At 35.4% G+C, this 23,896-nt stretch overlaps 1 protein-coding gene across 1 annotated transcript; it reads left to right on the top strand.

Annotated features, from left to right (window-relative positions):
* The first annotated feature begins 206 nt into the window (after positions 1-206).
* On the top strand, positions 207-22,400 carry Inos (Inositol-3-phosphate synthase). Its single transcript, XM_076123952.1, has 12 exons — positions 207-556; positions 2,691-2,863; positions 4,355-4,467; positions 4,820-4,977; positions 13,960-14,093; positions 15,358-15,478; positions 15,888-16,038; positions 16,454-16,545; positions 16,869-16,977; positions 17,662-17,838; positions 18,437-18,612; positions 19,216-22,400. The coding sequence occupies exons 1-12, from the start codon at positions 437-439 to the stop codon at positions 19,309-19,311; spliced, it is 1,620 nt and encodes a 539-aa protein (XP_075980067.1). The 5' UTR covers positions 207-436; the 3' UTR covers positions 19,312-22,400.
* The last annotated feature ends 1,496 nt before the right edge of the window (positions 22,401-23,896 follow it).

Here is a 23,896-nt window from a genome sequence, read left to right as displayed (position 1 = left end):
TTCCATCTATAGGTACCAATTGGGGAAACTTTGGACTGGTCATTATATTGCCAACAAGTAAGATAATGAATGGCCAGTTCGTTTTCGATGTCATTAATTAAGAATACAGAACTTGTTTCGTTCAGAAACGGATTTCAGAATTAAAATTTTAGGCAGTCAACGTTTTTTTTCTACATTCGATTCATATCGCAACACTATTGTTCTTCACTCTCCGATACCCGCGCCCCGCCCGGCGCCCTCTGTCATTTTCATTTCACGTTGTGTCTCCGGAAATAATCCTCGTTGATTGGAGGTTGTCCGTGTCGGCATATCGGCTATTTTAATTAACATTGAATTTTCGCGTATGCGACACGTGTTCTCGCTACGTATCCAAATATCTAATTTAAAGCAAGAGCTATTTGTAATCGGTGCATAAAGTAAAAAGCTATAATTTATAATGGAAAAATCACCGTCTTTGGTTATAACCAGCCCGAACGTTAAATATACTGATGAATATATCTATTCAGACTACCAATATGAAGAGACGCTGGTCACCAGAAACGGCGATGATATTGTGGTAAGTAAATTTGTGGTGGGAATTGATTTTCGCGGTATTTGCGTACATCGCGATATCGATTTGTTATGCATGTTTCAGAATGACTGAACAGGTGTCCTTTTCGTACTCATATGAATCTTATTAGAGATTTCAAGCATCCTTATTCGTAAAGGATTGCTTTTGTGGACAATCTGGTCAAAACTTAATTCATGATTTCATATTAGAAGTACCTTCATTATGTATAAATATTGTTATCAGTGTTATCTGTTGTATATTGTTTTTGTGTACCTGATAACAATTGTATTGCCTTCTTATATTGACAGCTATCATATACCACTATAAAGGTGTATCTAATAACCATATTGTTCTTGCCTGATGTTTTCAAATCCTGGCTTCAGACAGTTTCTTCTACCTTCCATCTTAATTTTCTGAAGCTTTTCCTTTAGCTCTCTTATTATTGCTATGAAAATGAAATATTTACAATAATATTACTATATCATTTGTTAATTCAATTCTATAAGGAAAACAGGATTATCAGTACTCTAAACAAACTAAAGATAATGGTTTCTAGGTAGGTATGACCACATTTTATAGTATGAATAGTATTTTACCGAATGACTTTGATTTCCTCATTGATGTTTAGTTTATGTACAAATTATATACATAGAATAGTTGATAGTGCAAGTCGGCTTGACTTGGTTCGAGTAAAACACAATTTTATCCTATTGATTCCTTTTCTGTGGGAATTTTGATACCATTGAATTTGAATTCCCTGAAACAATCTTCAGCATGCTTAGGAGCGCATATGAGTTTTGATTCTGGCCAAGCATATTAATGTAGATAGCAAACTAAAGTAAAACAGACATTCCTTCTTTAAATCTTTATTATGACTACCATTGAGAATTGTGGAATACATGGTTATGCCCAGATATACAAATCTCTTAGAATTCACATGAAGTAAGGCTAATGGTTAACGAAAAATAGGCCCTTAGGCAGTGAGAATCATTATGGTAAAAAATCCACATATAGGTACATGGTCGGGATTTATCTCTTAGTGATTGATACAGCTAACTTAAAAGTCTCTTAATAGACATCAAAGGGTTCAAAACCGAATCTAGTACTTCTTATCTTATCTTAGGGGTAGGGGAGCCAGTTATTGCCAGGCTGACACTACGACCATTCCTGATTCTTTGTGTCACCCCCTCCTTTGCTACTCTAGACGTAGGGGGGCAGAGCAAAACTTAACAGTTTTGCTATGCAATGCAAGCCTGTAGTCTTCTGGTTTAGGGTAACCGCATCCTAGAAGATCCATTATTTTCCTCCCTAAAGCATCACACTCGCACAGTATGTGTTTCATGGTTTCTGCTTCTTCAATGCAGTGCCTGCATTTAGGGTCATCTATGGCTTCTATCAATCTAGCACTCAATAATATTCTGTGAATAGGACCGTATGAGTAATAAATGTTCAGTACGTACCACAATGTTGACTGAACTACCATTAATAAAATGTGATAAAATGTTAGATAAATGCACTACATTTTTACTGTTAGTATGAGTCACAAATATCAGGTGATTCAGAATTTGTTAGATAACAGTATATGATGTTTTTCTCTAGAAACTTGTTTTGTTCATGCATTATGCATAGTGCAATATAAAATGCTTGTTAAGCAATAACTAGTCAATTAAAGGCATGAATAATATTTAAAATGGAAATGTACATATATAAAGGTCTTTTAAATAATAAACAACCCCAAGCTATTAGTTTATATTTTAAAATGCAATTACATTATTTTCATGCCTTTTATGGAGGAATATAAGCCTTCGCAAATATAATAAAAAATAAACATTATTGATATTATTAATGGTGGCTTTTGCTATGAGAATAAAATTCATGAATACTATTAACTACAATTTAATTGAAAATTAATTTCTTGAACATATTCACGGCTATAAGAAAGACCTCATTACACGCAATATTTCAGCCAGACATGTCACATAATTATTCTTTACAGTGATTAACATATTTCCCTTTCATAATTTATTTTTTCGCGTTGATAATATATCTAGTATTATGGGAATTAATGAACATCCATTTTTCCTTACATTGCCTGATTCGTCTAGGTTGCTGTTACTAATTTCTCTTTTCTCTTGTCCAGGCAAAGCCGATCAGGAAATCGTTGAACATCCGTACAGAGCGCAAAGTGGGCAAGGTTGGCGTGATGCTGGTCGGATGGGGAGGCAACAATGGCTCCACCTTCACGGCCGCAGTCCTCGCCAACAGACACCAGCTCTCATGGAACACCAAGAATGGACAGATGGATTCCAATTGGTAAGTCTTAGTTAAGGGCTTATTACATACAGATAAAAAAATCCGGGCAGTTGCAGCCATTTTGAGTACACCATGATTTCTTGTCAGAATTTTACTCGATTGCCAATTTCTTTAGTACTTTTGTCCTGTCTACTATTCTTCATTCTAGATTTTCATAGCTATAAAGTTGACTACATCTTTGGCACAATTGGTAAAGATCACTTTAAAACTATCGAAACATTTAACTTGATTCAGTAAAAGAAACGAAGGCCTGTACAGATTGCCTGGGTTCAAAACTGCAGTAATCAAAAGAATAATGTATGCCCTGTGAGATAAAGCCAAACAAATTAATAGTTACTTTGTTTCTTCCATATTTACATGTCATTACGCAAGATTGTAGCCCGTCAGTGCACCGACAGGTCAAAGCCACATAATTAAAAACTAACGAAGCCGTAATAGTTATTTAATGTAATGAGATTAGGTGTTCACGTACATTGTTTATCTGTACCTTCCCCTCGGTAACTAATGCTTCCCGCATTCCTTACGTAAAGGGCGCAGGTTTCAAGTTTAGTTCAAAAAGAAAATAACACAGCCATTCTATGAGTTTGAATAAATGGAATTGTAATACTTTTAGAAAACGTTCGTTATTATCTATAATACTGTGTTAACACCTAGATAAGAACACAATAAGAGCTATTGTCAAAAAGTTTCCCTTATGATTTTAAAATTCATTCCAATTGATATCACGTTACATTACAACCTTGTCAGTCCGTGGCTCACCATTTAAGCACATTAGAAAATACCTACTATGTCAGGATTATAGTGGTTCTCGTTGGTCGGGTCACCGTTTGGTGAGGCATGTCATGGTAGTTTTCCCATTTTTCGCCCTGAAATTACGCTACTGAATACGGGTCAGTTAGTACCTACTATAGTAAAGCAGACAACCGATCCACCGCAAGGCCGCCGGTTGCTATGGCAACGCTATCATTTCCCATAGTTATCTAGTAATAAAACTTAGGTTTCCTTAAGTTAATAATACTCACGTTAATCGTGAGTTTTGAAGAACAAAATACCTCGTTAATGGTTATTACTGTCATAATGATACCTTGTCTCACTGGAGGATATCTAATTAGTAACCAAGCACTGTGGTATTAAACTCTTCTATTTACCTAATATTTAATACATAATAGGGAAATCTTTAGCTCCTATTTTATGAAGACTTTTTATCTACATATATTCGTCATTTGACTTCCGAAGTTCTATAACTTAGATATGCGTATTGCGTATTAGAATATGCAAAAACACGAATCCTTTGATAAAAGCGTTTTATTTAAAACGTATGACGTTTGACTTTAGGGAGTCCATTTAATTAGCTGTATTTATGATCAATTTGATAGTATTATCCTGAGTCCTAATGATAAGGCTCTGTTCGTGATCATCCCACCTTTTCATGAGATAGTAGGTAACCTATAACTTGAAGACCTTTACTACATAATTCTCTTTTTTCAATAGGGTCGGTTCCATCACACAAGCGTCCACAGTCCGCCTGGGCTTTGACGAGAAAGGCAACGATGTCCACATACCGATGTGCAACCTCCTTCCAATGATACACCCTGATGACTTGGGTAAGTTCATCAACTATTTCTACCTTCCATATTATACTAATAGAAGCAGGATTTCATCCCTTAATAATTATGTTCTTCATTCTCAGCAATAGCTCTTCAAAGATTCGCCCAGCGTCTGCAACTATTTATTTCAGTACATCTTTAACATGTAGGTTTTATTGTTACAATATGCACTTATATTAACCTTAATTAAAAGCTAACTTATGAGTGATTCCGCAATGATCACTATTTTTTCCCGTTGCGGAATAAATTGAAAAAAAAAATGTCAGTTGACCCGTCATTGTACAGCTCAATAGACCCAACGAATCACTATCTAGCAGACTTTTTCACCAAGATAATCTATTTCTCCTAGTGATCGACGGTTGGGACATAAGCCCGTTAAATCTGGCGGAGTCCATGGTCCGTGCCAAAGTCATCGACTACGATCTGCAGCAGAAACTCAAGAAAGAAATGGCCACCATGAAGCCGAGACCAGCTATCTACGATCCTGACTTCATTGCTGCTAACCAGGTAGGGATAGCATCACTTTTGTGTTGTTAGAATACCTTAGGCTTTCCTTCCTTTGACTCATTCTGTGCATACGAAAGTTCTGCCGACTTTAGCCACCAATCTACGAAAAAAGTAAGCATTTTCGTTGATCTTCGGAATTCATTTTTACTTTAGAGTTTACTATCAGTTTAAGACCTCACTGCCACTTTATTAAATTGCGAAACAACAAGAAAAGTACTTTAAACTAATTGATTATTAAAAAGCTTGCAAATAATTGCCGATTAAATGAAATATTCCCGCGTAAGAGGTAGCCTCATCGTTTTATAATTATCGTGTAAAACATGAAAAATAATACGTATTTCCACGAGTCTAGATTGTCAACGTTATAACTGGTTGTAAATGACATGTATAATTTTTCAATTTGATGTTTATCCGGCCGACCTTGCCGCTATCACACACGATCATTATGTACACAGGGGGTAATTGGAGAAAATTATAGCTTATTCAATGTAACGGACGTACTTTTATTCTGAATAAAGTTGTACTGCAATTTCAGGGTGGTGTGTGTTGTATAGGTTTTCAGATTCGTGCTGGGTTTGATTTAAACTACGGCAGGTTGAAGTTATACATGATTTTTTTATTCCAGTGTAGTAAGATGTCCACTCAAAATGTTCAGTCAGTTTCATCCACCATTGTAACCTTACAGCTGAAACGAGATAGTTTTTAAGAAACCTTATGCGTCGAATCAGAGCATTTAAAATAAAATAAACATTTTTGAAGTCGATTGGAAATATGCACCTTTTATAACTTAAAACTTGATTATAGATTAAATCTATGATTGTATTATTTATTACGTAGTTCTGCTGTTATCAAGATCATCTCATACGTGGAACAGCATTGCAAAGAGACTTCTAAAATTACTTACGAAGTATGATAACAATCACCATTCGGCAAATTAGTCTTCTTAGAATCTAAAAATATATTAATCGACCATTTTAGGTCCGTATTAATTAGACTGGTATCAATTTGGGAACACAGTTCTAAGAAACCAGGAAATTTTCATTTAAGTATTTTCTTACTGACTGCCTCTTTAGCGCGGTTGGTAGTGCAACAAACCAACTCTGGTTCTATTTAAGGATCGGTCTACTATGGTCTTTTTTATTATATTAGAATAGTTCTCAATAGTAGCCTGGAGTTTGTTAACGTGCCCAGTATACGGCAATAGGCTCACATTTTTTATGAGACTCACATTTTAGATGGCGAAACGCGTATGTATTGCAATTAATTTAATACACCTCTGCCTACATAATTGGGCTTAACAGTCAACACCTTAGTTACTCATTTAATGCAAACTTCTTTAAAACTAATTTCAACTAATTTAGCTACATCTGAATTTTAATCACTTTTTTTCCTCAGTCTCGACACATGACTATTGTTCTAGTCATCGTGACCTGTTAAATAGATAAAACATTATGCAAATCGGTCTAGTATGTTATGCTAACGTTGTGACTGAGGTGTTGAACTCCCGTGACCCGTATGGTCGGCTCTATGAGGTCAATGTGAAGGCCTGGGTCTATTTTTAGATGAGATCTATGCTCTCGTTAGAATAGGTTCTTTTTCGTACCTACTCGTAGGTGTTATATTTGACTATAGAGATTGTTAGTTAGTCTGTTTGTCTTAGGAAAAGCTCAAAAACTCCTCAATTCGAACTATAGAGTTATCTAATTTTTAGAATGATACTTTTGTAGACTTAGTCATAATATATGAAAGAAATGGTGTAGTATTTAAGCTATGGGTCGTTTTTTACAATCAATTGGTAAAAGGAAATATATTAATAAATAAAATAAGATGTGTAAAAGATATTCATAAAATAGTAATTGATTATTTTGTGCTGACAATTTTAACTTCATTGAGAGCTTAAGTGTATTCATTTAAAAAGTCTCGTATGGCAACTAGCCATGTGAGAAATAATTTAAAAAATCGTCTACACTCTACAGGGTCAGTTGTACAGTGATAAAACGACTACGATAATAAAACAGTTGTAATCGTTTAAATCTTGTGTCGTTTTCAACATTTGCATAATTTTATCGACCATCGTCTGTCTGAGATAGATAGGGTTGATACTTTCTTTCAAATTAATTTCTCAAGGACATTTTCGGCGAAAACATAACCTATGTTTTAGTTTTAGACACTACATATTCTAAAATAGTTAGTTCGCCGCGTCTGTCTGTTTTTCTGTTCGTGATAAACTCGAAATCTTTTCGACTGATTTTCATAAGTAAATAGAATATCGGAGTGTTTGAATAAACGAGCTTAATTAAAGGCCAGCTTTTCACGGCTTGTGGATAGTGAAGTGTTGGATAACCTATCCGAAAGATAGTGACCTCAATTAAGGTGTGAAAGCAACTGTCTAAATTACACCTGATAGTCAGAATTGGTTACACCGGGTTTGATTTTAAGTTAAATACTGTTGTACTTTTAATACGCAGTTCTATATTATTTGTTTTAGGCGTAGATACATAATATAATATTTGAAGTTAAGTTACATGCGGAAAAATAATTTGCGTCGAATTTTCCGAGTAGTTGACAAAAAGTAGTCGACCTTGCCTTGCGTATATTTAGTAAATGGCAATATTATATAAAAATTGTTCATTTATTTATACAAATACTTTATATTAAAACGAGGTATAATCAAAACATAATATGATACTTTTAGATTATACGTCGCTAAATTATAATATTAGAAGCAGTTATTTCAGACTGTCCTGTATTTCAACATAATAATATACTATAGCCTTCATTTAACAGTTCATACGTACAACGGAATGACCTATATCATAGCTAACTATTCACTACATATTATGAAACAAATCAACCGCCGCGTCTGACTGTCTAATTGCGATAAACTCAAAATCTACTGAACGGATTTTCATTCAGTTTTCCTTAACAGATAGAGCGATTGTCGAGAAGGGTTTTATGTATAATTTGTTAAAGTTAACCTGGGTTGCGGCTGGCTTTTATATTATAAATACGAATTAAATTTAATCTAGTGAATCTATAGGAGTTTTCGTGATATAAGGCAGCTGTATTCAGTTTAATCAAATCCTCTAGTCTACCAAACATATGTATTTGTGTAATATTTACACGTATTTCATAATCCATTGACCCTACACCGTATTTGATCAGCCGGCAGCCCTGGCATCGCCCAGTGACCGGTATTCACAGAAATAGTCTATCGTTACGTAACGGTCACATGTTCGTGACGTCGCCGTGTGACGTCATCACAACGTGGAGCATGGTGCGATGGTGGCGCGACATTGAATATATCGCGATATTCTTGCGTTTTACCTATTGTTTATGAGGAAATATGACTAATGTGGCCGCCCGATTAGTTCCACGTTAAGTAGTGTAATTCGTTTTGGTATGCAATGATTGTGTGGTTCTTATGTGTTAGTTTAGTGTTTTATGATTTAGGTAATCCATGTGAAATTATTTTTATCTCTTGACGTCGTGTAGATTTATGTAAACCAAAATTTTATTCATGATTGTTCAACAGTAACCAAATAAGGCTTTGTTCTCAAAATGGCAGAACCATGTCTATGATCTTACTCCCGATAGAATCGAATTCGATTGTAACAGAATCGAGTTTATGTCAAATCGTATTATTAAATTGCAAACTAGCGCTTTCATACACTGGTTTAAAATGAAAATAATCAAAATCAAGCAATCCAATTAGGTTTACTTTAAACTAGCGTTCAATCATGCACTAGTTTAGCATTTAGGAGTTCAATTTGACATTACCTCGAATCTGATACAATCGAATTCGAACTCGTTTCTGTCAAGAGTGAGACAGCTGATATTCTTCTTATGTGAAGATAATCCAACACAGCGCTATAAATACAGATCTAGTTAACATTGAACTGTCTTGTAATTGTTCAAGTTCAAGTGCAGATGTATGTCTATATTATTTATGCCTTAGTACTCTATATGCATTAGTAATTGACGCAAGCGATTGCGAAGATCCTTAGTCATAATATGTAGGGTTTAATAACCAGAAATGAAAATACTGCCAATAGGTGTTGAGTTTAAACTACGCAAGGCTCGTAGTACTACTTTCAGACATTATTTTTCACAGATTTTACAAATTTGAGTAAAAATCAACTCACTACTCGAAGGGTTCCATCGTTAAGTTTTACGCAATTTTAACCAAAAACCTAAAGTAAAAATCTGGTCACTTACTTCCTCTTATCAAATTCCAATTAAATCGTGGAGGATAGCGAATATCTTATGTGAAATCCTACTCGTAATTTCGAAACTAACTAATGATGAAACACTCATTCAAAATTAAAAGAATTTATATCAGACAATTTAATTAGTTTTACTTAAAAACTGATATGATCGTACTCGTTTTCAATTGTCGGAAGTAACCCGTGATCGAGTAAAACTACGCTTGGCAAGTAAACATAAGTACTATCGGTATACACGAGTGTGTATTTGCGAGTGGACTTTAGACTTATGTGTTGTGATACTAGACTTTAGTACGGGGGCTCGTCTCGAATAAAAATATCCACGAGATTTAGTAGTAGCACGGGGGCTTGGCACCAATGGCGACTTAATAATACGTATATTAGTAGCCGAATATCTACTTAGAATAGGAGCCGAATAGGAACAACGAAGCTAAAAATGCAACTAGACTTGAAAACAAATGTGATCACAAAGCAATAAACCTTAGAAAATTTCCCAGTAATTTTGTAGCTCTAAAGCTGTCATATAAAAGTCGTTCTCTCTGGTTATTCTATTTAAACCTGGAGCAGACTTCCCATTCCTTCAAGAACTGTTTTTCGTTTAGCCTTATTTCGAAGGTTTCGTCCAGATACCATGTGTTTTCTGCCATGATTCGACAATACCGCCTTTACTATGTCATAGATCTTTCTTCTCTTCATTTACCAGTTTTCTACAGACTTGCAGAATTCAGATGTTCCTTCATAAATGTGTGAACGTCTGACCGTTAGTGCAGGTATTGATTGGACACACTTCCCAGGCGCGCGCTTATGTATCTATATTAATATGACAATCGATATCATTCGCTAATGGAAACCTTTTATCTATAAATATTGTAATAAATTGATACAAGGAACTTTGGGAATGAAGCAATAATATTAAAAGCAGACATATAGTATGTTTTCTCCTATGTTAATTCTTGTTGAGGTCAGTACCAGGTCGTGCTGAATCTGTCTGAATATCATTACTTAATAGGACGTTTTTTTCCATTAAGCTGTTTACTTAAATATGTTTTTGTTGAAAAGAAGTAAGTTTTTACATCATAACTTTCAACCCGTAGAATTGTATTTCTTGGCATAGGTATATCGACTGGATTTTTTGGTGGCCAAATAGTCTATCTGCGTGAGATACATTCGATTTATAGGTTACCCATACAAGTGACGGCAGACGCTCCTGTAACAAACATCAGATTCTGATATCTCTAGGGGTACCATCTTCCTAATAGAAAATTGTTTTAAACCTAGACTCCTATGTTATGCTAAATACATCAAGGACGGAAAGTGAATAAAAAGTTGATAGCAGCTCAATTAGGAGTAGTTACATCACATGGGGTAGATAAACAAGATATCAGTCGTCTTTCATGAACTAGAATATATCTAGAAAATTGGTCACCTAGGTAGTTGAAAGCAGACGCTTTTGAAATCGCCGCTGTGTAATTCCAAGATTTCAAGCTTATAACTAAGTGCTTGTTGTAACAATATTCTTCATTAGCTAATTAGCTAAGTTAAGAGCTATTCATATGCTTTTGAATTTCAAGGATATTATAGTACTTGTTGATCATTGAATTTCAATATCATTGAGGGGTTTTAAAGTACTTAGTTTATGATAACATGTCGGTGTTTTGTCTTCATCATTCTACTTGTATGTTTATCATTGAAGAATCCAGTCGTAACAATATGCACTGGTATTTTCCAGAACGTTCTAACATTGTGCTTCCGTTTACATTCCACTATTTCGTAAACTTTCGCGCTTTTGCTTTCAGCTGTTATCCTTTGTCTTGTGTTGTTGACATCTAGAATATTCCACGTTCTAGACACGTGTTGAAGCCTCCATTGTGTTTAAATTCTTTTTTCCAAAACACGTGTCGGCCTGTTGATCATAACCGCGGAGTATGTTTATAAAGAACGATTGTCTATGAATGGAACCTACTGTGGCATAATACAATTTTCCATAGCCTCAATCGGGTTGTTTAAAAAACAACTTATCGGATGGCAGGTTCATTTTCTTCCTTATTTGAAAAATATGCGATAGATTTACAAAAATGGAAATGTGAAACCGCGGTTTGTTATTTACCTTTTATATTGGGAACTTTTTAAGGAAGCTTTATAATTTATAATGTCCTCTCTAGCGGGATTCTCTACAGTCGATAATGTCGGGTATCGAGAGTTTGACATTTAAAATGTATACTGTTAAAATAGTTCTAACGGAGCCCAGTGGAGGCGCTAAACAAATTTTCTTGTAGAATTTCTCGATAGCTAGCCGGTTTTTTTTATGTTGTCCCCACGAGGGTAAAACCGCCCCGTGAGGGAGTTTATTGCGATTGAACGCTAATAATCGTCGATTGTGGTAGAGAATCGAGCTACAGCTGCATCTGCTCAATCTTCACCTTCAGTTTATAGTAGAGCGCTAGGATTAATTTAAGTTAATCACACATAGTTAATATCAATTCAGTACTAATAGGATGCCTAGACAACAAAGAACGTCACATTAAAAGCATGCGAATGGTTTTCAGAAGCAACAAAAATAAAACAATTTGGTTTCAGTTTTGATTGGCTTAATTTTTTTTTTGAAATAGGGTCTGGAGTTTCAGACTCTGGAGAATTAAGCAAATACATTTAATGAAAAAATCTTAATAGGTATTTTATTTATACGTTTGCTGTTGGCGCAAACATTTAGCCAGATGTTATAACAGAAAGAGTAGTTTTCTGATGGATCAATGTGTCAACAAGAAGTATTGAAAGAGTGGCGTATATCATCACGCCGCTTACGCCCAGTAGTGATTAGAAAATTTAATATATTTAAGCCATGATGATAAAGAGATGACGGTGATCAAATCGTAATGTGTCAGCACTCTCGTCATATAACTGCGTATAATAACCAAACAAAGAGAACATTTCTCTACAATGTTATACGCATCTGTCGGTTCATATTTAGCTCGGCCGTACTGCGTTCATTGCCAAATATCCCATGTCACCATGGGACGGTACAGTGCAAGTGATACTAAAATAATCCACACCAGAGACTTACAACATTTCGTTAACATTCATAAGTAGTTTTAGGGCAGATTTTTTGTCTGTCAGTTAATTCTATTTGAGGTATATCTAATAATACGTTTTCATAGATAGAATTATAATCTATGAAGATTTTAAAACTTCGCATAGTTTAAAGTATGTTTACAAAAGAAAAAGAAGTAAAATTTGTAATTAAATTATTTAAAAAATGGTTTAAATATTTTAGAATGTTTTGAAATTTCAATTCTCAATGTGAATTATGTGGTTTTACAAGTATTTCTAGATTCTTGAAATAACATCTCATTAGTTGTAGCTTGTTTAGCAATTCTTACCATGAGTTAACATTGTTATTCTTGAAGGCCTAATAACTATAAAGTGACTTACATATTTTATGGGTTGCGTACAACATAATATATTTTATCGATAAATCCAAGGCTATGTAAGATTATATTGTAGGAAAATATATTTTTTAAATGACTCACAATAAATAAATTTGTAATAAAACATCATATTTGTTACAAAATGTTGATCATCTCTGATACATAGGATAGCGTTGGCGCGATCTAACAAAAGATCGCTCGATTATGTCGCGTATTTATAAGACGTCATAGCCCTTTTCACTTGTTGTTCTTCGTAATAAAGATTGAAGTTGAAAAGAGTGTTACTATCACTTACACTAACACCCTTATTGTAGCTTTTTAGTTACTTTGCAAGTAAAGTACTTTAGTAGTACTTTGTATTTAGAAGTATATAAGTATGTTTATCAGTTGTCTGGTTACCATAGCACAAGCTCTGCTTAGTTTGGAATCAGACGACCGTGTGTGAATTGTCCAAAAATATTTATTTATTTATTTAAATATTAGTAATGGGGAAGTATGGATGGATGTTTGCTATTCTCTTACACAATTTTGATGATTTTGACGAGCTCTCGAGTACATAACATACAAAATATATTTTACACCGAGTAATCTTTTTACGTTAATAACTGACAGAAGCTTTTCTGCTGCACTTTTCTAAGCTTGTTTAATTCTTGCTTTGATGGTGGACGAAATAGGTCTTAAAAAGAATCACAAAAGCCTGTTCCATATTAATTCAGTCCATCATGGCCTGTTCCATATTAATACATTCGTTTTAACTGTTTTACCATCACAATAGATGTAACTAGGTCACACAGACAGGGAAAACTACCCTTACGTTTCCTTTACGTCTGAATACATGAGACGTTTTGTAAGACATTCACTTAATACTGATTGTACGATTGTACATGTATAATGTGATTGATGCGTCTGTTTGAAATGGTTCGTGTATTCTATTGACGTGGGTTTCTTTGTAGAGATCTTTTGTAAAGTGGGGACAGTTTTGAATTGGTTTTGTGGGGGCGTATAAAGACTTTTTATTGTAGTTACGTTTATCTATGAGTGAGAGTAAGTTTTCCTATTCAAATAATTGTTATTTATTTTTATTCTCTGCATTTGAAGGCAGATAAATATTGGATGAGCAATGAGAAGGTTGACGATAGAATGATTAAGATTTCGAAGATAATTGTAGAAAACTACACACTTAACTTAAAATCTTAACTTAATTTAATCACTTTACAGTACTGAATAACATAAATTAAAAAAAATATATATAATTTACTACTCCCTCTTTTTAACGCACAGTACAATTAACTACATGATCAAATATAGCAAAACTATCTGTTTGTCACCAGGCTGATCGCGCTACAAACCTGATCCGCGGCACGCGCCACGAGCAGTACTTGCAGGTGCGCGCCGATATCAAGAACTTCCGCGACAAGAACAAGCTTGACAAAGTCATCGTGCTCTGGACTGCCAACACTGAGAGGTGAATGATTACACATGATTTAATAATCTTATACTGTTTCAAGAAAGCCATATATGAAGGTTTTCGTATGAAGCTGGCTTGTAGGCATTAAATTGTCAGATAGCAGTTAACATACACATTTTCCGACGGAAAAGAGCTAGGATTTCATTCTCTACGAGTGCTGCAAATCTTTTTAAAAACAAATTTATGCTCCCATGATACTTTGCGTCCACGTAATGTGTGCTTATTTCGATATCGTTCGAAGAAACTAAATCAATACAATACCAACTTTTCATAATCTCACAGTTATATCTTTAATGTTTGTGGTTGTTGTTGTCAACAAACAACATATCTTTTATATTTATTAGTCCAGGATTCTGTTGTTTTTATGTATCTGGATGAAAAGTAATCAACACTCTTACTACCTATCTTTTAAGCATTATTTTGGGCTCCGGAAATATTCGTAAAATTCTTGTGACGCCGGCATAGTTTAGGGCAGTTACAAATAGTTCATAATTGTAATCAAACGGAAGTTGAATCTCGAACACTGGGTCAGATCTAAGTTTAATAAAATTTGGGTGTGTCTGGACTATTTTGGGGAGACACACCCAGATTCTGTAGCTAATGACGTCACAGTACACTACTATCACAAACTACGGAACGTTGAACTAGCGAGCTATTTATAGTTGTCCGCAAGTGTAGGTGTCGACGGTCTAATGAGATGCGGAAATATTGAGATTTCGTTACTTTACTCACAAATTATTAGGAATCATTTTCTATTATGCTGGTGAGAAGTATGCTAAATGGTTGAGCAATGGTTGGCTGCCAATATTTGAGTTTATTCTAACAAGGCAGATGATTATTTTATTTAGTACTTTGATATCCGTTTGCGATCAATATACTACGTTGAAACGAAAGGCATCTAATTACATGGAAATAGCTTTGCTTTCAATATAATCTTAGTAGAGTTTACGAGAAAATATCTAGATTTTTACTTTAATGCAAGATAGTACCCACCGAACTTGGTGAAACGATTATTTCTTTACAAAGATCTACTTAGGCTGACTCATAGAAAAGTCGCCGAGCACGCTAGCAGCTAGAAGTTCGCCTTTCTGTATCGCACATTAGACTTTTTCTTCAAGTAAATATTACTTATTAATAAACACAAATAGCTGAAGCGAAAAGCAGCGAGTCTCATAAAATTTACGTGTTAAAGATTATAAATAAGTTTAAATAGCCACTCCAGAATTTTTCAATAATATAAATTTTGTGTAATTGTACGCAGGTTCTGCGAAGTGCGCGCGGGCGTGCACGATACTTCGGAGAACTTGGAGCGTGCACTCCGTGACAACGATCCTGAGATATCACCCTCCACCATCTTTGCACTCGCCGCCATTGATGAGAATGTAAATATCTACAAAAATACTCATATATATAACACTGCATAGCTATAAAACTGTTCCTCTTAGATTCAGTTCACAATCTCAATCTTTCACAATCTCATAAGTTCGGGGGATTGTAAACGGTCGAACAATTGAACAAAGAAAATATTTTTTCTTAATTAAAAACGCTGACTGTGTCATACCTTCAATTCTTGAAAATAATCTGCACTTAACTTGCAATACAGTTCATTTACTGCACAACAGTTAGTTCGTGAGTTCATAAACTTTCCAAAAAAAGAAGTAAATAAATAGAATCGTAACCTTAACTGTGTCATGCGGCTAGATGAGGGTTCCCCGAAATCACACTACATAACATTTACTATACTCAAAGAAATAAATGTAACACAATTAAAATATATTGTTTCCATTGCAGTGCATATACATAAACGGTTCTCCACAAAACACTTTGGTGGCGGGCGTGGTGGAGCGCGCGGAGTTGCGCGGCACCTTCGTGGCGGGCGACGACTTCAAGTCTGGACAGACCAAGCTCAAGTCTGTGCTCGTCGACTTCCTGGTATCCGCTGGTAAGTAAACAACCAATATTCATGTATAACTAGAGGACGCCCGCGACTTCGTCCGCGTGGAAACCCTTCGTGGAAACTCCAGGATAAAAAGTAGATACATACATGCAGTCTCACAAACTTTTGCATTTATAAGCTTGAGGCTTGAGTTTTGAATAAAAGTTTCGTGTATTTAATTCAGAGTTTTAACCAACTCCATGCTTAATTACTTCGAATTTAGTTCAGCGATTTACTTAGTGTATGCATAACAGACAGACCTTCGTATTGTTTATACTAGTATAAAATAATTGTAATACTTAGATATTTCCATCTTAACTTTTGCTCTATATTGCGGTGGATTTTGCGCTAGCCCAAGTGACGTCATATATTTAGCCATACAATTGTGTAAATAAATTAAATGTATTAATTTGTCCAACAGGTTTGAAGCCGGTGTCCATCGTGAGCTACAACCACTTGGGCAACAATGACGGCAAGAACTTGTCCGCACCCAAACAGTTCAGGTCCAAAGAGGTAACATACAAAAATATATTTAAAAAAATCAGAATGTAGTTCATCTATTTTATAGGAATTAATTTTGTACTCCAGTGGCTCCACTCGAATACTTAATTTCTTCTCCTGTATTATATTTGGAAGTTAAAAGTGATTCAATCCCAGCTCTGGAACTATTTTCACACAACCTTTTTTTCACGAGAGTATGAACTAATGGACAGATTAAAATGTTTTTAAATAGTAGTTCCTCCTGTTCATAATTTCCTATTTAAGATGACATTTTGAAGACTGCATGTATATTATTTAGCAATGGCAATTTTATATCATTGTGTTGTTATTTTCAGATAACAAAGAGCAACGTAGTAGATGACATGGTGGAGTCCAACTCGATCCTGTATAAGCCGGGAGAGAAGCCCGACCACGTCGTCGTCATTAAATACGTGCCATATGTTGGTGAGTGATTTTACATTTATTTGTGTAAAGAACCGTCAGTATTGTACCATTGGAAATTTCAGCTTTATAGCAGGCTACTTATACTGTTACTAGTTTTCACCCGCGACTTCGTTCTTGTGAAAAGGTTTCCAGTAGTAAAAAGTATCCTATGTGTAAATCTTTGTTGATTTCAGTTCAATCAGTCGAAAATCTAAGAAGACTTATACAAACTTTCATCCCTTATTTTATACCCTTGGGGGTAGAATTTATCAAAATCCTTTCTTAGCGGATGCCTTCGTCATAAAATCTACCTGCATGCCAAATTTCATCTCGATCCGTCCAGTGGTTTGGGCTGTGCATTGATAGATCACTATGTCAGTCACTCAGTGTTATAATGTCTAAATTATGACTTATGATGTTAGCTGTCTACTCCTGCAAGGTTTTTGATATTTGATTATAACCATATACAATTCGCAACAATGCTTTTCATGGTTATGAAAGAACCAAACAATTTTGAAAACCTAAAAAGAGCACTTTTATTCAATGTCTATATTTTCTATTTTGGTATAATTTTATTCGTTTACTTTTACGCGAAAGCGAAGCTATGTCGTGATTGTCATTGTTTTTAAAAACGGATTCTAGTGTAATTAGATCACCAAAAAATTAATGTTTTTTAACTAAAACGATGTTGTATGTGTTGTCCAGGCGACTCGAAGCGCGCGATGGACGAGTACACGTCGGAGATCCTGCTGCACGGCACCAACACGCTCGTGGTGCACAACACCTGCGAGGACTCGCTGCTGGCCGTGCCGCTCATCCTGGACCTCGTGCTGCTCGCCGACCTCTTCGCCAGGATGAGCTTCCGCGACACTGAAGCCAGACGTGAGTCACCCATACGTCATGTTACTTTTTCTTTAATAGCCCTTTATGCGTCCCACTGCTGGGCAAAGGCCTACCCTCTTTCCTTCTAAACCTATCAGTCCTGTGCCATGCTCTGCCACAATGGACCCGCAAATGCCAGGGTGTATGGGTGTATGGGGGTCTATTTACCATCCTTCAAAGATCCCAAGCCAACTTCACCCGCCCATGGTGCACCCTGCTGACTGATGGACATGGCTCTGGCAATACGTTCACCAACAGGCACTGGACCAGCGTGGTGGTTATGATCCAATCCTTCTTATTTTATATCCAAATCCTAATTATGACGAAAGCACATGTTACTTACCACGTTTTAATTATATGTCATGTTGTAGAAAGCTTGTTCGTATACGTCGTACGTGCGCCATGCGTGCAAGAATGCTCTTGTATTAGAATCTTGCTGATTCTACATTGCAGATATTTTAAACACATGTCGGAACAATTTTTAGTGCAGGAGTAGTGTTTTAATTTATAAAAAAGTTTTTGTTTTGTTTGGAAATCGTATAAATGTAAAAAAAAAAAAATTAGTAGAAGAGAATCTATTTAAATGTGCATATTGCAGCCTGGTCGAGCATGCACGCGGTGATGTCGCCGCTGGCCTACCTGCTGAAGGCCCCGCTGGTCCCGGCCGGCGCGCCGGTGGTCAACGCTCTGTTCAAGCAGCGCGCCAACATCGAGAACCTCATGCGCGCCGCGCTCGCGCTGCAGCCCAACCATCACATGCAGCTCGAACATAAGGTATGTGCACCGGCTTATAACCGATATTACTGCCTTAATTCCTAAACATAGATTATGACTATCTACTTCATAAGACTCTTTAGTCTGCCTCAGTGAAGGCCTATTCTAAAAAACGAAACAATTGATAATGAATTGTGTACTATAAGATAAAATATGGTCATATACATTTTTAATCACGTAAACATCACCGAGACCCACAATTAAACGTGCCTTCCGAAACACGTATGCACGTCAAATTGTGGGTCCCAGCTGTCATTTCCAAAGATCTTCGACAGTCGTTGACAGCAGTCAGAAGCTTGAAAGTCTGACACCAGTCTTACCGAAGGGTGTCGTGATAAAGCCCTCGGTGTACGGCTAACATTGTAAATAGCCAAAAATGGATGCATTTCGTACACCTGTAACACAGATGGTATAAAAAATTAAGACCACAATCGATACTAACTTTGTACCTTCTAGGATATGGAAATCCCCACATCAAATACAGTCAAACGGCGACCCATCTATAGAACACCCACTCCAATTACTTTACCCACAGATAATTTCCGCTTAATTACCGTCACTGACTTTCGTAACCCTCTATAATTGAATAAATTTTCATTACAGATCCCATTCTTGATGTCAGAACTGCAAAGCGGCGCGCTCTTCAATTCTCCACCGAACAAGAAGCAGAAGCTGGCGCACGCGAACGGTGACCAGTGAGACACACACCTTACATCTCTATCATAACAACGGCACAAAACTTAACACTACCGGCGTAGCGGCATATTTACCAGTCTTTAGGCCCACCGCGATGTTTAGGCTTGATGACGACTCAAAATTTGAACGCTTGTGAAATTTTTGTCTTGGTTGTAGGAACAGTCATATTGTTAGATCTGTTTTTTAGGCTAGATGGATCTCGTGACTTTGTTCGCGCGGATTTTCGGTTTCTTTATGGAAAGTCCGGGATAAAAAATATTAGTGTGCTTATAAAAACTTAGTCAACTTCTTCTAGTATAGAAAGGAAATAAGAAATTTTCTCAGACAACCACATTTATAAATCGCGAAATGTAAATTTTAATCTCATAGTAATCTCTAAATTCTATAATGATCTTAACCGACTTCAAAAAGAAGGATGGTGTACTATTTTTCGTGCCATTTAGCTATGTGTTGTAAGCTTAGCTTTTACACTCACGGTCCAAGAATCTTTCGATATTAGTTCAATAACGATTAAAGGTATATGACTGTTTCTTATAATCAAGCAGTAGTTAAAAAGTCGTCATATTAGCTACGCCCCTTTCCATACACATCTTACAGTGCATACAGATTACAGCATTTTATGTAACGGAATACTTGCCAGAATTACAGGGAAAATCTAGTAACGATGGGTTCAATGAAATGGCATATCATCATTGTTCAAAACGAAGCAAATCAGAATAGCTAAAGGTGTTTTTAAATAAATGCGTGTTTAAGACGTGTACGCATACAAACTTGTACGCATATATACGTATAAGAACATGCGTATACCTACTTGTGACATTACTATGTATAGCTAGACAAACTAGTGTGGGAATACTTGCTCAAAATCTTCCCCGAGAGATACTATGTTCGGTTCCAAACAAATGTTACGGTCTCCGTGGCGCAGTGGTTAAAGTGGTCGCCACGCCACTACCTGGGCGTTGAGAGGACGTGGGTTCGGAACCCACACGGAACAAATATTTGTGCGATTCACAAATAGTTGTTTCTTGTTTGGTTTTATTTTGTGTTCGTTGCTTGTATGTTTGTAAAAGCAGTTCAAAGTTCGGAATTGGTACTAACAAAATACAATAAATGCTCTACTCTGTATGCACATTACTTAGTGATTCTATATCTTGATGTATTATAGTCCACATAATGGTATTTTCACCTAAGACAGGTATTTCGGGTAACCCTAGCTATATTGAATATAGTTGTATCGTAGATTATGTCAGAGTATATACGGCACGCAACGTGTTATGGTGCTTTTAATTTATTATTATTAATGTTTATTTTGTACTCGTTTTCATTCACTACGCTGTGGTTGATGAAAAGCCAAACAAACAAAAGATATGAATATTTTTATATTAATAATAGTATGAGACAGTATTCTTTACTGTCTGACACGTAATAATTCATTTTACGTGGTTTAGTGAAATTATTGCGACGAGTCACGACTGATTTTAAAAGGAACATGCCCTTGCCCTTCATGGCTATAATAATGCTTATAACCATCGGCTAAATGCTCGAGAAAAAAAATAACTTCCACATTGTATTGTGTCGTCGCATCGTGTCGCGCTGTATCGTGTCGTGCAATGTAGATCAAATATACGTTACACCGTCTTGACAGAGAGTTTACCAAAAGCAAGATTTTAAAATATTTAAAGTATTTTGTTTGGCTTTTCCAACCATATCCACATTATAGCACCACAGAAGTTTATATTTTAGTTAATATTTGCACACCGAAGTGAAAGTTTTCAGTTGTGTACTGTGATAACGATTGTGTGATGTAAACATTCGTGTTGTTAACTAAATAGATGAATTTATTTATTTATTACATAAACGGTGTATCAAATACATGTGTTACCAAATGATAGTCTATATGAAATAGTTACTTTGATTACGATATGTTTAATTAAGCTTGCTAGCAGCTTCCATAATGATCTAATTTTAGTTATAAAAAGATCGAATCTCTAACCCATGTCGTATTTTTTGGTATTTATACGTACATAATATCACGCCTTTTTCCATAGGTGTAGGCATAGACCAAATAATGTGAAATGTTTTTGTACCTATTTGGTTTTAAATTGAAAACATAATTTTACTTGTTTGAGCTCTCTATAACAACTAATAAGAGGAGTTAAGATCTTAAAATCGTACAACAAAGCTGTTAGCTCGCTTGAGATTCGTTGTAGTCAACTCTGTACCTTTGGAGTATATTAACAATATGAAATTATCCAAGTATTACTAGGCATTAACTATCCACTCTGCCTGTATTGTAAGCACGCATACATTGACAACAATCGTCTGAAAAGTACTTAAAAAATCTAGAATCGCTCTCTTAAGCGAGGAATTCACTAGAAGGGAATGCGCTAAAAGTTTTGTGCTATTGTTGGGCCATTTCAAACGTGCAAACCGGATATCTGAGTCTCTCGCTCACACTTACACATTATCCTATTCCTATTATTCTTTTAATTATGTCATAGTTCGCACGTTTGTAATGGTCCAACTATAGTGTAGGGTGTGTAATGTAGATGTAGTATGTGTAGACTATCTGCGAGGTTCCTAAACCTAGAGTTGTGAGGTCAGGCATGTCTACAGACTGGCTTATAATGTCTGTCTAGTGAATTCCCTGCTGAATTCTTCAAATATAATTTGATGATATCGGTGTGTATGTGTGCACATTGTCAATGTTTTGTAATTCATCGTACTACATTCACATTCCAAGGTAGAATCTCGCATTTTAGTGTTAGATGCGTGTTCGTGACCAGCTTATATCAGCACCGGTACTTATTTATTTAAACTTCATTAATCTCAGTATTTACTAAGTATTACGAATGTATTATACGAACGTTGTCTATTTAGTTATTCATTTTGCAGAATTTTAAGCACACCAGTTATATTTAGGGGTTATTGCGTTATACGTTAATACATGGAATTTATATAATGTTTCAATGTTTATGTACGAGGAAGATCTTTGAAATTTAAATGTTATATTTATGTTCATTTGAAGAAAACATGTTTATTTGTATCCTGTGTGCGATTATATTGAAATAAAATGATTTTGTAATTGGAAATTATATTTTATTCAATATTTAGCGTTTCCTTTAGCCTACCACAACTTAGAACACTAATTAATTATTTATGCGTGCAACTCAGAATACTACCTAATTATTTATTCATGCGTACAACTCAGAATACTCATTAATTATTTATACGTACAACTCAGAATACTACCTAATTAATTATTTATGCGTACAATTCAGAATACTAATTAATTATTTATACGTACGACTCAGAGTACTACCTAATTAATTATTTATGCGTATTACTCAGAATACTTATTAATTATTTACGCGTACAACTCAGAATACTACCTAATTAATTATTCATGCGTACAACTCAGAATACTCATTAATTATTTATACGTACAACTCAGAATACTACCTAAATGACATAATTCGTCGTGCTCTTGTCACCGCCGGCGTGCCAGCTGTTCTTGAACCTAATGGGCTGGCACGTGACGATGGCAAGAGACCTGATGGTATGTCGTTGCTACCTTGGAAGATGGGTAGGCCTTTGGTATGGGACGCAACTTGCGTCGATACCCTTGCGCCATCACATCTTCCTAGCACGTCGATTTGTTCCGGCGCTGCTGCTGCAGCTGCAGAGTCCCTCAAACGGCGCAAATATGCAAATCTTATTGGTGATTGCATATTTGAGCCGTTCGGAGTTGAGACGATGGGGTCGTGGGGTCCGAGTGCAAAAAAAAATTTCTTAGATATCTCCCGCCGAATAGTCAGCACGACACGTGACCAGAGGGCTGGCCTTTACTTAGGGCAAAGAATAAGCATTGCCATTCAACGTGGCAATGCTGCCAGCCTTCTGGGCACGTTACCCGGGGACGGCGATGCGGAGATATTTTATGATGCCTTATTTTAATTTTATTTATGTTTAATTTATTATTATTATTTTTTCGTTTGTACATATTAAATTATTATATAATGTATTAATTTATGTCCATGTAAAAAAAAAATTAGAAAAATATATTACTACCTAATTAATTATTTATGCGTACAATTCAGAATACTAATTAATTATTTATACGTACGACTCAGAATACTACCTAATTAATTATTTATGCGTATTACTCAGAATACTTATTAATTATTTACGCGTACAACTCAGAATACTACCTAATTAATTATTCATGCGTACAACTCAGAATACTCATTAATTATTTATACGTACGACTCAGAATACTACCTAATTAATTGTTTATGCGTATTACTCAGAATACTTATTAATTATTTACGCGTACAACTCAGAATACTGACTAATTAATTATTCATGCGTACAACTCAGAATACTAATTAATTATTTATGCGTACAACTCAGAAAAGTAATTAATTATTCTTGCGTACAACTCAGTATACTAATTAATTATTCATGCCTACAACTCAGAATACTAATTAATCATTTATGCGTACGACTCAGAATACTAAGTATTAAGTAATTACTAATACGTGCACGTGAGGATATGTTAATCTCTCATTACCTATTGATACTGGTA

This window comes from Anticarsia gemmatalis, chromosome 16 (genome assembly GCF_050436995.1).
Source record: "Anticarsia gemmatalis isolate Benzon Research Colony breed Stoneville strain chromosome 16, ilAntGemm2 primary, whole genome shotgun sequence".
NCBI classification, from domain to species: domain Eukaryota; kingdom Metazoa; phylum Arthropoda; class Insecta; order Lepidoptera; family Erebidae; genus Anticarsia; species Anticarsia gemmatalis.
Note: the sequence above shows the minus strand (reverse complement) of the source record. Positions and strands in the feature narration are given on the sequence as shown.

Excerpts from the sequence above, each read along its gene's own strand:
- Inos (XM_076123952.1), top strand. The coding sequence starts at position 437 with ATGGAAAAATCACCGTCTTTGGTTATAACCAGCCCGAACGTTAAATAT. Across the intron at positions 2,864-4,354 it reads GGACAGATGGATTCCAATTG|GGTCGGTTCCATCACACAAG; the intron begins GTAAGTCTTAGT and ends TTTTTTCAATAG. Across the intron at positions 16,546-16,868 it reads AACAGTTCAGGTCCAAAGAG|ATAACAAAGAGCAACGTAGT; the intron begins GTAACATACAAA and ends TGTTATTTTCAG.